Below are 14,618 nucleotides of genomic sequence, written 5' to 3'. Positions count from 1 at the left end.
TGTATGCGTAAGCACACATGGCCAATAAAGCTGATTCTGATTATATAGAACATTTTCCAAAATCTTCATCAATATGTCATTAGCTTCTGCAGCCATCTTTTAATGTTCTGTTTTACTTTAAGTGTTGAAACATATTGACTGACCTGAGTTTCCACTGCCAGCTTCTTTTCAGAGGTTTCTTAGAGGTGGACACTGTTGATGTAGAACATCTTCTTTACTTCTGGCTTCAGGTGTTTGCAGACACATCTGTAGTTCTACTACCAGAGGGTGTTTGAGGCAGAAGAATCTAAGTCTACTGGGAAACGTCCTGTGGAGCAAATGTGTTCTGCTCGAATGCCTCTAAGAGCTCCAGAGAACAACCTTCAATAATATGAACTCTTTAACACGTTCTTTATCTTTCACTCTGTTTGTTATTGTGTGCCTTGTTGCCGGAAGACAACGTTGTGAACGTGAGTGACAGTTGGAGAGAGGAAGTGTTGTCAGAGAGTTGTGTTGGAGAACAGAAAGCGTAGTTTAGTGTTGTTTTAAACATTTTAAATGTCATGGGTGCATATTTGGCAGATTTGAACAATGTGGATGTGAAGCGAGATGTCAGGACGAGACTTCTCTGATGGTGAAATCGTCCTCAGTCATTTAAGACATAAAAACATTGGGAAAAATAGGGTCCAAAGTCTTTAAATCCACTTTAATTGAAGACGTTTCATAGGCGCCGTATTTGCCTTCAGACCAGGTCGGATGCAGTTTGTACAAACTGGTCTTGACATTCCATTAACTTATAAGATTCAATTTGTGCGTACAACATATTGTGGACAGAGTAAAAATAATAAAACCTTTCAGGTCTTGTTTACTGGAACCGAGTGGGCCCTTGACTCAGAACCTCCACTGTGCACAACCCAGCAGCGCGATCTGAGGTCAAGAACATCTCCAAGCAAATCTGCTGGTTTACGCACGGCAACGTTTAATACAAAAAAAGGTGTGAAAAGACATTTTTTTTAAAAGTTAAAACGAGTCTGTTACAGAGTCACGTCCTACTGTACAAACAACAGCAACTAAACACAAGCAGCTCCCAGAGTAACAAACCAAAACATTCAGTACAAAAAAACGCTTCTTTTTTTTTTACAAGACATTAAGAGCCCACTGGAAGAAGTCTGTCCATCGTATTCCTTTACAGGTTGTTATTTTAAAGTTCTTTAATAGTCTTAAGAGTCCACTTTAAGAATCAGGGTCACGTTGGTCTCGCCCATAATGCAACGAGAACAAATAAACAGCTCAAAGCTTCCTTTTGAGAAATGAATTCATCGGGTTGCTGGACTACAAAGTTGTTGACAGAAAACCGTTGAAACCGTCAAGTTGATGGTGCGTAAAAAAAATATAAAAAGAGCTGGGAATTGGAATCCATCCAGCGGCTTTTTTTAATGTACAGTCAATGCTCTGAGAGCACCGCACAGAAAAAACAACAGGTGGACGTTTACTCAGTTTACCATTCATTCAGTAAGAAGAGAATCTCTCTGAGGCAGAGTTTAAAAAGATGCCGGGTCGGGTCCGAGTGAGATTAAATAAAACCTCTGAAAACATGGCATCTGCTCAACTGTTCTTTTCATATCCTGTACACATGTAAAAAAGGGGGCAGGGGCATTTTCCACTCGTGCCGGACTTCTTCGGCAACATGTCAACAGGAAGTGGTCGACAGGTTGTGGTTACAGAAGGTAGTAAACCGAGCAGGTTTCTGTTCTACTCTACAGCAGCTGGTTTCTGCTGTGTAAGCAGGAACAACTTACTTTAGTCCACACTGCATAAAAAGTTCAGAAAATCGGTGCGAAAAAATACAAATTCACAGGGTGGCAGATAATCTTCTTCGTGACTTTAAAAGGGTGGGGAAAAAAAGTGTGTGATGGTTGCAAAGTAATAAACAATGTTATATAACTAAGAATGTGCTCCTCCATTAAAGTTGATACAAGTACAACAAATCAATGTTCTGTATGTCTTTGCTGATAAGCTCTCTACAGTATCGAATACTAAACGATTCCAGAAAATTAATTGAATTCTTCCAAGAAAGAAAAATGTTTTTCACTGTTTTCAGTTCCTCAAATGTGATAATTGTCTTCTTTTTTTAAATTATACGACAGTAAACTGATATCAGATTTTTGAATGATGGTGATGCTGCATCTCTTTGGGATGTGGGAAATTATAATGCAGAGGGTGAATGCTACACTTGCCACTATTAGCATTGCACGCTCAAAATCCTCGACAGAACCGTCGGTCAACCAAACAGATTGATCGATTGAAGGACATCTTTGGATTCACTCGAGTTGTATTGACTTCAATGGAAGACACCCGTCAAAAATAAATGATGATTTTGTTACTTTACACATACCCGACATCAATTCTTTAAAACTTCTATTAAAAAAACAAAACAATTCCTTTCCAACCTAACTTTAAGCGAAGTGGTTCCAGTGCCTTGTTCCGGGTTCGAATCCCGCCTTGGGACGATAGTTGCATATCCTCATTTGTCCATCGCCCATTTCTGCACTCAACAAAAGATGAGTTTGTATTGCCAACATTCTTTCTGTAACCAATTTGATGAACCCGAGTGACTGAAATGTCAAGATTCTAGGAAACTGATTTGTGCTAGAAGTGTTTTGGGTCAGGGTTAGACTTCACCCTGATTTTAAGTTAATAATGAACCTTGGGCGCTTCATACAGTGTGGGGTCACTCCTCCTTCCTTCAGTCTAGCACCGGTTAGTATTCAGGATTTGCATGTTTCGACCTCCACACAGGGTGGTAGTTTTGCGGGAAAGTTATTTGGTTTAATCAGCTGGTGCAGTTAAACCGTCTCTCTACATCCCATTAAAGCCTCCTCCACTTTTCCCCCCTCTGTACCTACTGCTGCCCTGACCGGCAGGGTTGTGGTAACCACCCAGCAGTCTAGGACCAGTGAAGTCCCTGCCGGCCTGTTGAAAGCCCCAGACCAGGGCTGCTGCACTTGTGGGGCCCAGGCCCCCTGGCCAGACAGGCACAGGCCCCAGGAGGCTACCTCCGTGGGCAGTGAGGGGCGCCAGCATGGGGCCGCGCGAGAAAGGCTGGTTGGGGAATCGGGGCAGGTGGGGGGGTTGCAGGAGGCCGGCGCCCCGCTGCTGCTGGCTGTGAGACAGTTGTCGTAGGTGTGATGGACTCGGCTGGAGCTGCTGGTTGTTCATTTGCTGCAGAAGTTGTAGGGGCTGCTGGATCTGTTGTAGACGGAGCAGAGCAGCATTTTGGTTGTGTTAGCCGGTTCTGATGGTTCAGGGTATCCCTCTCTTGAGGAGCAAAGATTAGCATTTCTAACATTTTAGAGAACTGTAGAATACAAGTGGCCTTGGATGAGAGGATGTTAGACATAAAAGTAGACCAAGTCTTTTGTCTTTCAATAGACCATGTGATCTATTTAGTTTTAATTACCAAAATAAAAAGCAGGTACAAAAATATACAAATACAGAGTAAGACAATATGCCTGCTGTCCAAGGTTTTCTTTGAAGGGTGGTATATCGGTCTCTTCAAGACCTTCGTCCTTGTTCTTTTCTTCTGTTAGTTCTCTTTTTATACAGTGGAGATGAGAGGGTTTCCACACCTGCTGAATGGCAGGGTGTATTATTTTATATATGGTTAAAATACTGAATGAATAACAATATGAAAAACTGAAATTACATAAGCAGAGTCAAGTTTCCCTATTTTTGAGCAAAGCTAACCTTGTGTTTTCAGCTCGTCAGTCTCTTCGACGTGGTTTTCTTTTGGGTTGGCTCATACAGGGAGCACTGGCCCTCCCATCTCTTCTCTTGCATTCTGCCCCAGTGGTCCCAGCCTCATCTGAGGGGGAGTCTGGGGGGTTGCTCGAGGGACTGCGAGAATGCAAATTCTGTCCCCATTCTGGGACTGGACCTCGCACCAAGGACCTTCTTTGTGGTTGTAACAGGTTACTCCACAGGGCACCTTCTTCGGACCTCTTTCATTTGGCGGAGCCATGCCAATGAAGACAACAGTACTGTTAGCCTTGAGTTTCAAATATTGGTTGCCAGGCTTGAGATATGGCTGGTGGTCTGGTGTCCATCCTGGTCTGGCGTAGGAAATATCCTTCCAGGCATTGGGATTCGAAAGATAACTGGAGCTGAATTTATCCCCTTTGTGGTTGTACAGCTGCAGGCGTGGTTCACAGCTCTTGGCCGCACCTTGCTGAGCAGTCCCCTGTTTTTCCAGGTAGCCTTCTTCCCCCTTGTTTTCCGTCAGCGCTGGTTGGGTCTGTGGGATATCGTTGCGGAGAGTCCACTTTTGTCCGTGAACAGGTGGTAGACGATGTAGCTGAAAGACGCTGTCAATATCAGGTTTGCTTCCCCCTCCAGTAGTGGTCTAGGGGTAAGGCAGCACATTAGATCTGTGTAAAACAATCCTGTTATACTGTTTTAAAAGCCACTGTGCATCGGAGTGGTGTCACCATGATACTTGGCATGACTGCTGCTATGCCTATCCTATTTTGGCCCAAGTATAACTGCCCTTTTGACAGGTTTTCCGATAGTATCCTTAAATCCCCTAATGGAACTGCAGCAGTTGGGGCCTTTGGAAGAAAACCTTGGGGGTTGCAGAGTTTTCTTCCATCACCTCCTGTGCAGGTCTTTTATTCTTGGTCTTTGGCTATTCTCTGCTCCCATTCCTGCATGAAGTCAGGTAATGATTGGGTAGGAGGAAAAATGAGGGACTGCAACCCAAAAGGAACTTTTCCTTTGTGGGATTTTTTTTTTTGTCCTGAGGGACATCCATTACATCAATCAGAGCCCTGCTAACCACACTGCTGGATCACACCCCATTGAAGGGAACGACCAGAATAAACATCCCGGTGAAATTCCAGCACGATAAAATACCTAATAAGGCAGAATGTCCATCCATAGCATTTTTTTACTGAGAACCAATTCAGTTCCTAATGAGGAAAAGGCATATAGTTCTGAATATTTCAGAAAGGAAAGCCAGCACTTTTCTGCAAGAGAAGAATCACTACAAGGACACCTGGATGGACAGCCTTAAACAGAATCAGTCTCCCACCGAGGGGTTTGGTAGCTAGAAAAGAGACTTTCTTATGGTTCTATGTAGCCTGTGGTTTAGGATGTGTTTCTGGTGAGCTCCAGAGTACAGATCTTGGGTAACTTCCCGCTCGTGGAGTTCTTTCCTGGTCATCCAGGGTCTAATTGAGTAAGAGTTAGGAGTAGCCTATTCCCCTATGGATAGAGGGGTTAAACATGCTGACGGGGAATTCCGTGATGTTGGTTCTCCGATAGGAGGTGCTCCTAATTGTACGGGTACTGGTTAAAAGATCCTGGAAATTAGGGGACTGATTCCGACGGAGGAGCCAAGTAGGGCGTCTCCCACGTAAGGTGCCCTTAATCCGATTACATTTTTGCAAATTAAGATTGAATCACTTCATTTGCATATTTATTTATTCTAGACCACAAGTATTGAGCTTCTGGATTACCTCGTTTATGAGCTTTCTGACACAGTGTTGCGTTTGTTTTTGAAGATTTGTCTTTAGGCGGGGTCAGGGTCCAATATGGGTGAACTTTGAGGGCCCCTGTGACCTGATTGGTTGGTCCTTCAGTTTAATCAAACCACGTTCTAACGCTCTCTCATATAGGCTGACATTTAGGAAAATATTTATTAAAATCCAAAGGGGTGAGGTCAGAAAGTGATTGATTTCTCAAGGTTTGCCCCACATGACTTGCGTGGGACTCGGTTGTGTAGCCATGTACGTCTGTGTTCCCCAACGGGGATGTTACTCACCATTTCATTACCTTGCCACTGATCGCATTACGCCTGAAGGGTCTCCTCCCTTTTCTTTTATGACTAAAGCTACTCCATCTTCAATGGTAAAATTGCTATTTACCAGCATAACCATAGGCTGGGAAGGTTTGAAATTTTCCAGCCGTGAGTTTATGTCATGGATTTCCCAGTTGGTATATATGTTCATTATCTCAGGGAGTTTACATCTGTATTTACAACCTGATCGTTGTCGCTTTCTCCTTTTAGCTAATGCTTCATGCCACTCCTGAGTGAACTGACCTGCCATCTCAGAGTTTGAGGCAACAGCGCACTCTATCGGTTCTCCTCGGCTTGAAACAGGCGACTCTGCCAGATATAAATATATAGTATTAACTCTGAGCTCTTTGAATACTTTCTAGTTTTGGTAACATTAGTTTAACAAATGTTTACCTTTGGGTCCAAGTTTTTTTTTGGATTACTTTAGTCTGGGTTCTACCTTAGGGTTCCACCTTAGTGGTGCCCTGTTCGGGCACCACTAATGGTTAAGTTAGCCAGTTCTGATCGACTCCAAAATCTAACTCAAGTGTCAATATGGGCACCGTTTAGGAGCCTAGGCCACGGTCCAATGACGGATTGTGTTTCTAACAGACACCGATATTACTGTACTTATGATACTTTTATAATATTAAGTAGTTAAGACACTGGAGTTTAGGTAGTCGTTCTCGCTCACCCCGGCACACTACTACATAAATCCTTAAACAAACTAACAACCTACGGCTTGGCAGGAGGTAACGTAGAGAGCTTCGACCGGGGGGATATTTGCTCCGTTTTGCAAAATGTGTCATGAGTCCATGAGGACGGTTTTTCTGACTCTTGTGGACGGTGCACAGATGCCCCTCTATATGTGCTTTGTACCTCAAAGTCACGTTTGAAAGCCCTACAGACACGCAAACTCAGCGGGGGCTGAGAGGGCTGTGAAGCTGATAAATACCCATGACTATTGCAGAGTAATTTGTCCCAGGAACAAATGCGGGTTGTAATCTTTCGTACTTTAGATAAAAGCCAGATGTTAGTGAGTGTTCGTTGGTTTTTTTGTCCAACGGTAAAGGGTCTATAGTAACTCGACCACACAGGAGTACTTGTGAATGGTTAAATAGCACTCAACCAACACGAACAATACTTCATTGGACCGTGGCTCCTAATTGACATCTGCCAGTGCCCAGATTGACATCTGCGTTCGATTTTGGAGTCCATCAGAACCGGCCAATAGTTGCCGTACTGGTCTGTTACAATGGTGATACTTCCTGTTACCTTGGTGCCACTGGCAGTGCTGTTGCCAGGTGGTGCTCCCTCTCCTCTTATTGGCTGTTCTTGGCCCGAATCTGTGTCTCTACAGGAAGTAAACAAAAAGAGGTTCAGCAGCGTCTCACATACTGAGACAACGCAAACATTGGCAGAGTTGGTAAACTTGTCTGCTTCATTCTGGTGAGGTGGAGGAAAAAAAACCTCCAGAAAAAAGATTCTGCACCGAAACTAATTTGTTATGACTTTCGGTGTAAATGAGGGCTTTGGCTATAAGGTTGCTGCACTTCCATCCTCTCAAATGGAAACGCAGGAGGGCAAGACAGACAGTGCGCATAGGTCACTCACTGAGCCAATATCAGAGATGATAAAAGATAGCATCTTGAGAGAGATTCGAGCTATCGACTCAAACGGGTGAACCCAAGTGCAAGCATTTGCATTGATAAATCCTACCGAGGTGCTAGAGAGCGCACAACAGGTTTCTTTCATCAGACTCCCTTCAAAAGGTGCTTCACTAAGGGGTTCGAAAAAAACATCTCTCCATACCCTTCATGGAAGGATGAAAGGGCTGCATCATCAACTTTAACCGTTTATGGGGCCAAATTGTTATCTACCAACATTCGAGGGTAGGTTCACATGAGAGGTTAAGAGATAGCACCGTCCAGTTATGGCAGTGCATCTCTGTGCCATGGAAGATGCCACGGTTTCACTACGAGCAGCTGGGTCATGGTCAGAAAACCATGACATGCTTGTCTAGTGCCACCAAAATATTTGAGGCGAGACCTTCAGAGGAATCGGGGAATTACGTAAAGGAGAGCTCTGAGCCAGGGTCCTACATCCACTCCTAGAGTTCTAGAGGGTTCTCCCATGTGTTTGTGGAGAAACACAGTGCACATTATCTTTGAAAAATCCACCTCTGCCGCCCCAAACCTGTCCCACAACAAGCTAAAAGATTGTGACATTTAGTTCCCACTCATGGGACAGACCCCCTGCAAGATATTAAGTCCACTGTGCGGTTCTGTACCCCCGTTGTACACGGCTTTGATGGAGAACAGTTGCTTGTGAGAACACAGATGAGGGCTCCTAGCTCTCCCAAGCAGAACCCCTGATGACACTGACAGGATTTTTGAGTATGCCAGGTCTGACTGCAGTGAGGAGGAATGTGTAGCATTCGCCTTTTATGCCAAACTGGGTTGAGACAGAGGCAGCCGAACCACCTCTGGATTGTCCTCACGAGGAGTACCAGGGAGCCGCACATGGCTTGCGGACATGGAAGCTGGTTGTACTGGTATTGTATTCCGTGGAAGTGAACCGCAGGAACGTTCTGCGTTTCGAAACGACAGGAATGTAGAAATAGGCGTCTCCCACGTCAATGGAAGTGAACCAACTGGCTGGACACTCACATTCCAACACAAGCCTGATTGTCAGCGTGTAAAAAAAGGCCACTTCATAATGCACCTGTTTTGGAGAGAAAATAGCGAGAATAGAACCCATCGTCTTCTTCTGGAGGGTCGTGGGAGATTGCTTCTTTCTCCAGAAGCTCCCCCAGCTCAATAGCCAGGGCTCCAATTTGGGTCCGAGAGGACATTACCGCCAGGAAATGAATGCGTGTGTCATCATCATATATTTCTTTGTTGTTGCAGTGCTTTTATACTTGTTTTTTACCGAAATGGGATTTTTGTCCTTCCCACAGTGCTTATATGGACTAGTCTGTGATGGTGGTATCTCTGTTAAGACTACAACCAGTTCAAATCTATTGACTGAGAAGGTATGTAAAGCACCCACATGAACCAGCATAAATTAGGTTTCAGGAAGACAGGGAACCAGTTAAAATGTTTCAGAATCAAACATATTACAAACTGAACTGTAGACGAAGGGCAGTAGTCATTAACTAACCTCAATCTGTGGCCCTCTACAGGACAAGCTGTGATACTGCAGGAGGCTGCAGCATGTTTAGCTGCTGTGGGAAATAGTTCTCTTTGTTGATTTGTTTTCTCTCCCCCGTCACTGGTTGAGCCTGTCTGGGTGCTTGGTCCCGTCACTGCAGCTGTGCTTTGATTGGACGAAGAAGTAGACGTCTCAACATTACCTGGATCCCTGTTCCCTCCCACTAGAGTACCATCTCTGTGATGTCCAGCCTCTCCTCCACCTTCTTGACTTCCTCCAAACCGTCGCCCCATGGTGCGAGTCACTGCTCCGTACTCCCTCCCCTCCTCCTCCTCCTCCTCCTGCTCCTGCTGCAATGCTGAGTGAATCATATCCAGAGTGACTGCCACTGCTTTCCTGTCATGAGTGACTTTTACCGACTCGGTGGGACCTCCTTGGGCTACAAAAGGCGTGGTGTGACCGCTACCAGTACGACTGACATTGGGAAGGTTTGAAAGGGAGTTGATGTACAACTCTGCCTCAGAGTCCAACTGCTGCCGCAGCTGCGCCTGACGCTCCGCCCGCAACTGTGAGATGGCGAGTCGGAGAACCTCAAAGTCTGTGTCTGAATGGTGCGGCAAAACTTCTTTATAGGAGGTGTCCGGGACGAGCTGGTCAGACCGATGGGGGAGAGTGGGGTGGGCGGAGGCGGACTGCCGATGAAGATGCTGGGGTGGGTCATGGGAGAAGAGGGGACGAATGTGTTCTGGGAAGATAGAGGGAGAGCGTTCAGAGCCTGACACAGAGTCGCTACGAGTCAGCTGCCTCCCGAGACCTGAGGACAGAAGAGAGCACTGAGCGGAACAACAAGACAGCAGAACACAAAGAGAGATGATGCAAGGCGAGTAGAGACAGTAGAGAGCTGCAGGAGGATCTAGAATAATGGTTTTTGGCCGTCAGCATCTTGGCTTGTTGCAACCAGAATTGACACGAGAGGGTGGAGCTAAGTGCAACCGGACCCTGAATAAAACATTTTTAGGGCGACCAAAATGTTACAGTCAACACGGACAAGATCATGGTAGTGACCTGTCAATCGATAGGTCGCCCTGTCCTAAAGTATACCCTTCTTTGTCGTTGATTTGACTCGAAATAAAATACTGCAGAAGACTTGAAACTCGTGCTTGAGAACATAAACTCATGTTTACTGAGGTAATAAATCAAGTGAGAAGTAGAGTCATCTTCTCAAAGACTTTTATACAATCAGCCTTCTTTTTGCAACCAGAGGAGTCGCCAACTGATGGCCATTAGCCAACATTGGTTTCACTTTTCCGGAGGTTGCCGCCTGCACAGTTGAGATGCTAAAGTGATGTTTGCATGCTAGACACATGGTAAAGGTTCACAGTTTGTTGACCTTAGGACCCAAATTAAAAAGGAGATTTTTTTCTTAACATTAGCGATTAACAATTAAGCCATTTATTTGCTATTGCATACTTTTAAAAGGCAGACAAGGATTTTAATCAAGAGTTTGAGCAGATTTAATACGTTAATAACTGTCAGGTTAAGTCCTTGAAAAGTACTACTTCATATGTGCAAAAAGCTTCACACGGAGCTGCACAAAATCTGATAAATGGCATAAAGTGATGTCACTTGAGTCAGTTGGGGTCGAAGTTTAAATTTGAAATGAGTGGGTGTGGAGTTTGAAAGACGAGAGCTTACCAGACCTCTGTGGTCCGCTCTTCATCTCTGCTTGAGGCTAGCAGCTGGTGGCTACATTAGCCGCTATTAGCATAACACACTTGAATCTCTGACTGAGGTTTGAGTTGTATTATGGGTAATACAGCATGTCTAATTAGATGCACACCACACCTCAAGCTAAGTATTTGTTTTCGAATTGAAATGTTCTCCACATACTGACCTTTGGGAGCCAGCATGTCATCTATGATTGGCTGCCTGTCCTTGATGTCATGGTAACCGACTAGTCTGGTGAAGTTGTGCAGAGTTTCGTCAATACTGGCCACGATGATGCCACTTTTGGTGTAGGCAGGGAACATCTCAAAATGATTCTCTGAGTGAGAAAAAAGAAAGACGAAGTAGTAACATCAGTGCTACAGATCAGGAGGTGAATTAAGCTTTCAAACCTCAGGTAACCACACGCACCGGTCAGAAAGACTGTGTGTCGGTACTGTGTGTATTGGGCCTGGAGCTCCATCAGACAGTCCAGGTGAGGTGACTGATGGTTCCTCGTGTCGCAGTGATGATATGGGAGGAACTCAACAATCTGCCGTTTCTGATAGGTCGACAGTAGGTCCAGTAGATTGGCTGCATCGTTCCTGAACCTGACGACCAAACGAACAACACGCGTCAAAATACCTACTTTCCTGTCTGCAACCTGTATGATCTGCATTCCACCTGCAGTTGGAGAAAGTATGTTAACTATGCTTCTGTTGGAGAGAAAAAGTAATCCGGGCTCATCGAGGTTGGCGTCTACAGCCAGTTGCATATAGTGAACCTCAATGGGTTTTATTTCAGCCACACTGTCTCCATTACTACAGGGAGAGTCCATGTTTTGGAGATCTTTATCTTTGCTGTAACCCTTTGAACACTAGTTACACATTTTGCTTGAAAAGGAAATCAGACCCCTTCTTCTCAGTCATAACACTGCTAGAATCAGTGTGACATTGTGAAAAGATGGCCATAACTCCACTTGGAAGTCATATAAAAACATGCACTTCTTATAACTTCAAATCTTGTTTTCCTCAACATCAAACTAATCGAATTTAAAGTCATCAAGAGTCCGTGGTTAAAATGCAAACAGGAACTTGCCAGTGGCTAATTCAACTTGACTTTCAACGGTGTAGATGTGACAACATGTAAAGAAATATAAGCTTTAAAAAGAAAACTAACTGACCACATGGCAAAAACACAAATTCATCCGATATGTAAGAAAGAACAAGTTAAATAGAAGGGATGAAATCCATCAAATGTTGTTGTCAGTACATTTTTATGCCATTATAAAGGTTCCGTCTTAAAACATGTCTGACATGCAAAATGATTGTGGCCCAAGTCATTCTAAAGAACATCAATATTATGACCTAGACATGAAGTGAGGACACCATAAGCCTGTAAATCAAAGGAGAGGCTATATTTCTAAAAGGTTAATAGAGTTTAATTCTCTTTCAACTGGGCTGTTAATCCATTCATTAAACATACGGTTTCATCTTGTGTGTGTTGTGCTGCAGTTTGGAGCATCATATAGTGCAGACACAGCATCGGTACCTGGCTTGCTCTTTTAATTTCTTGTGGGTTTGCCAGTGAACCTTCCACCTCCAGACGCTTGCTAGAGAGCTGTGCTGCTCCAGGACCAGCAGCAGTGAAGCCAGTTGATCTGCAGAACAACATCTCATCAATCAACACGTCAGTTAAGTAAATACAAGTTCCAGATCAGTGATGCATTTGTCTCATCATTTACAAAAAGACTGATAATACATAATTTTTCACAAGGACAAATGTTATTTGTATATTCTGTAAATAACATTCACAATGTGTTGGACAAGTTGGACTTGTGTAAGACTCGAAAATGTTCCATTACAATGACCTAACAATGTATTTTGTTTAATGCAGGTATTGGATCGCTAATCCCTGATTTACCACGAGTGATGAAGTCTGGATTGAGGACGAACTCGTCCGAAACGATGCAGCCTCCAGAGACAAAAAGCTCGTCGCAGCTGTTGTTTCTGATGTCGTCCAGCGAATTGATTCCCACAAACACCACAGAGGCCTGTCGCTTCAGAGACATCAGACCTGGGATCTGATGTGCACACAAACACATTAACAGCACCTCCTGTTAGTCATCCAGCAAATCTGTCAGGCAGAAGAAAAAGCTGCTATAGTTGACGGTGAATTCCTTCCAGTGGCGGTACACAAAGTGGATATGACTCCTCACTCCACACAGATAGACAGTGACAGGAGCTGCATGTTTATTCTGAAAGGGATTTTTCACTATTCGATAGCCCTCATTATCTGCCATCATTACTGCAAACAAAGATCTAAACCAAGAGTCTAGAGACTCCTGCACATTTATGAGTCCCAGAGGGGCTCAATTAGCCAACTGGCCTCAACCCTCCTGTGAGATCTGCTTCTCAAACTACATATCAAACCAAGCTAACCACAAAGGACACACCAACTGTGGTCGGAAATTCTGCAATAAAGAGCTCACAATCAAAGAGTTTTGTTATCTGGTTTGCAAACTGGCACAGTTACATCTTAATACAGTGCGATATCTTTGACCCACAGTAACGGATTAATACAGGGAGATAGCTTTGATCCACAGTAACGGATTAATACAGGGAGATAGCTTTGATCCACAGTAACGGATTAATACAGGGAGATAGCTTTGATCCACAGTAACGGATTAATACAGGGAGATATCTTTGACCCACAGCAACGGATTAATACAGGGAGATAGCTTTGATCCACAGCAACGGATTAATACAGGGAGATAGCTTTGATCTACAGTAACGGATTATTACAGGGAGATAGCTTTGATCTACAGTAACGGATTAATACAGGGAGATAGCTTTGACCCACAGTAACGGATTATTACAGGGAGATAGCTTTGATCCACAGTAACGGATTAATACAGGGAGATAGCTTTGATCCACAGTAACGGATTATTACAGGGAGATAGCTTTGATCCACAGTAACGGATTAATACAGGGAGATAGCTTTGATCCACAGTAACGGATTATTACAGGGAGATAGCTTTGATCTACAGTAACGGATTAATACAGGGAGATAGCTTTGACCCACAGTAACGGATTATTACAGGGAGATAGCTTTGATCCACAGTAACGGATTATTACAGGGAGATAGCTTTGATCCACAGTAACGGATTATTACAGGGAGATAGCTTTGATCCACAGTAACGGATTATTACAGGGAGATAGCTTTGATCCACAGTAACGGATTATTACAGGGAGATAGCTTTGATCCACAGTAACGGATTATTACAGGGAGATAGCTTTGATCCACAGTAACGGATTATTACAGGGAGATAGCTTTGATCCACAGTAACGGATTATTACAGGGAGATAGCTTTGATCCACAGTAACGGATTAATACAGGGAGATAGCTTTGATCCACAGTAACGGATTAATACAGGGAGATAGCTTTGATCCACAGTAACGGATTAATACAGGGAGATAGCTTTGATCCACAGTAACGGATTAATACAGGGAGATAGCTTTGATCCACAGTAACGGATTAATACAGGGAGATAGCTTTGATCTACAGTAACGGATTAATACAGGGAGATAGCTTTGATCCACAGCAACGGATTAATACAGGGAGATATCTTTGATCCACAGTAACGGATTAATACAGGGAGATAGCTTTGATCTACAGTAACGGATTAATACAGGGAGATAGCTTTGATCCACAGTAATGGATTAATACAGGGAGTTGTTTTTGAACCACAACAACTCCCTGGTGTAGGGAATTGTCTTTGGTGGTATTACTCAGAAAAACCTCCTGAGCTAAAGCATCTAGTCACTCAAGATAAACCTGTTATTTCTAAAAAAATCAGTGATCAGAAAGTTTTGCCTTTAAACAACACTTTTCTGCTTCTAGAGGGCAAATAAACTGCAGTCTGCCTCTCCTGTCAGATCAAGGT

The 14,618-nt window shown here is 43.9% G+C and overlaps 1 protein-coding gene across 1 annotated transcript in view; it reads right to left on the bottom strand.

Moving 5' to 3' along the window:
* Positions 1–942: 942 nt before the first annotated feature.
* The window catches only part of tasora (transcription activation suppressor a), a 30,155-nt gene continuing 16,479 nt past the window's right edge, over positions 943–14,618 (bottom strand). The window contains exons 23-30 of the mRNA XM_079266009.1: positions 12,596–12,755; positions 12,224–12,332; positions 11,105–11,283; positions 10,863–11,012; positions 8,978–9,782; positions 7,091–7,169; positions 3,785–4,381; positions 943–3,228 (exon numbers count right to left, since the gene is read on the bottom strand). Coding sequence (XP_079122135.1) covers positions 2,839–3,228; positions 3,785–4,381; positions 7,091–7,169; positions 8,978–9,782; positions 10,863–11,012; positions 11,105–11,283; positions 12,224–12,332; positions 12,596–12,755 — 2,469 coding nt within the window. The 3' untranslated portion in view covers positions 943–2,838. The remainder of the gene's footprint in view (positions 3,229–3,784; positions 4,382–7,090; positions 7,170–8,977; positions 9,783–10,862; positions 11,013–11,104; positions 11,284–12,223; positions 12,333–12,595; positions 12,756–14,618) is intronic.

This window comes from Melanostigma gelatinosum, assembly GCF_949748355.1.
Source record: "Melanostigma gelatinosum genome assembly, chromosome: 3".
In the NCBI taxonomy this organism is placed as follows: Eukaryota; Metazoa; Chordata; class Actinopteri; order Perciformes; family Zoarcidae; genus Melanostigma; species Melanostigma gelatinosum.
The sequence above is the reverse complement of the archived record's forward strand: the minus strand, read 5'-3'. Positions and strand labels throughout refer to the sequence as shown.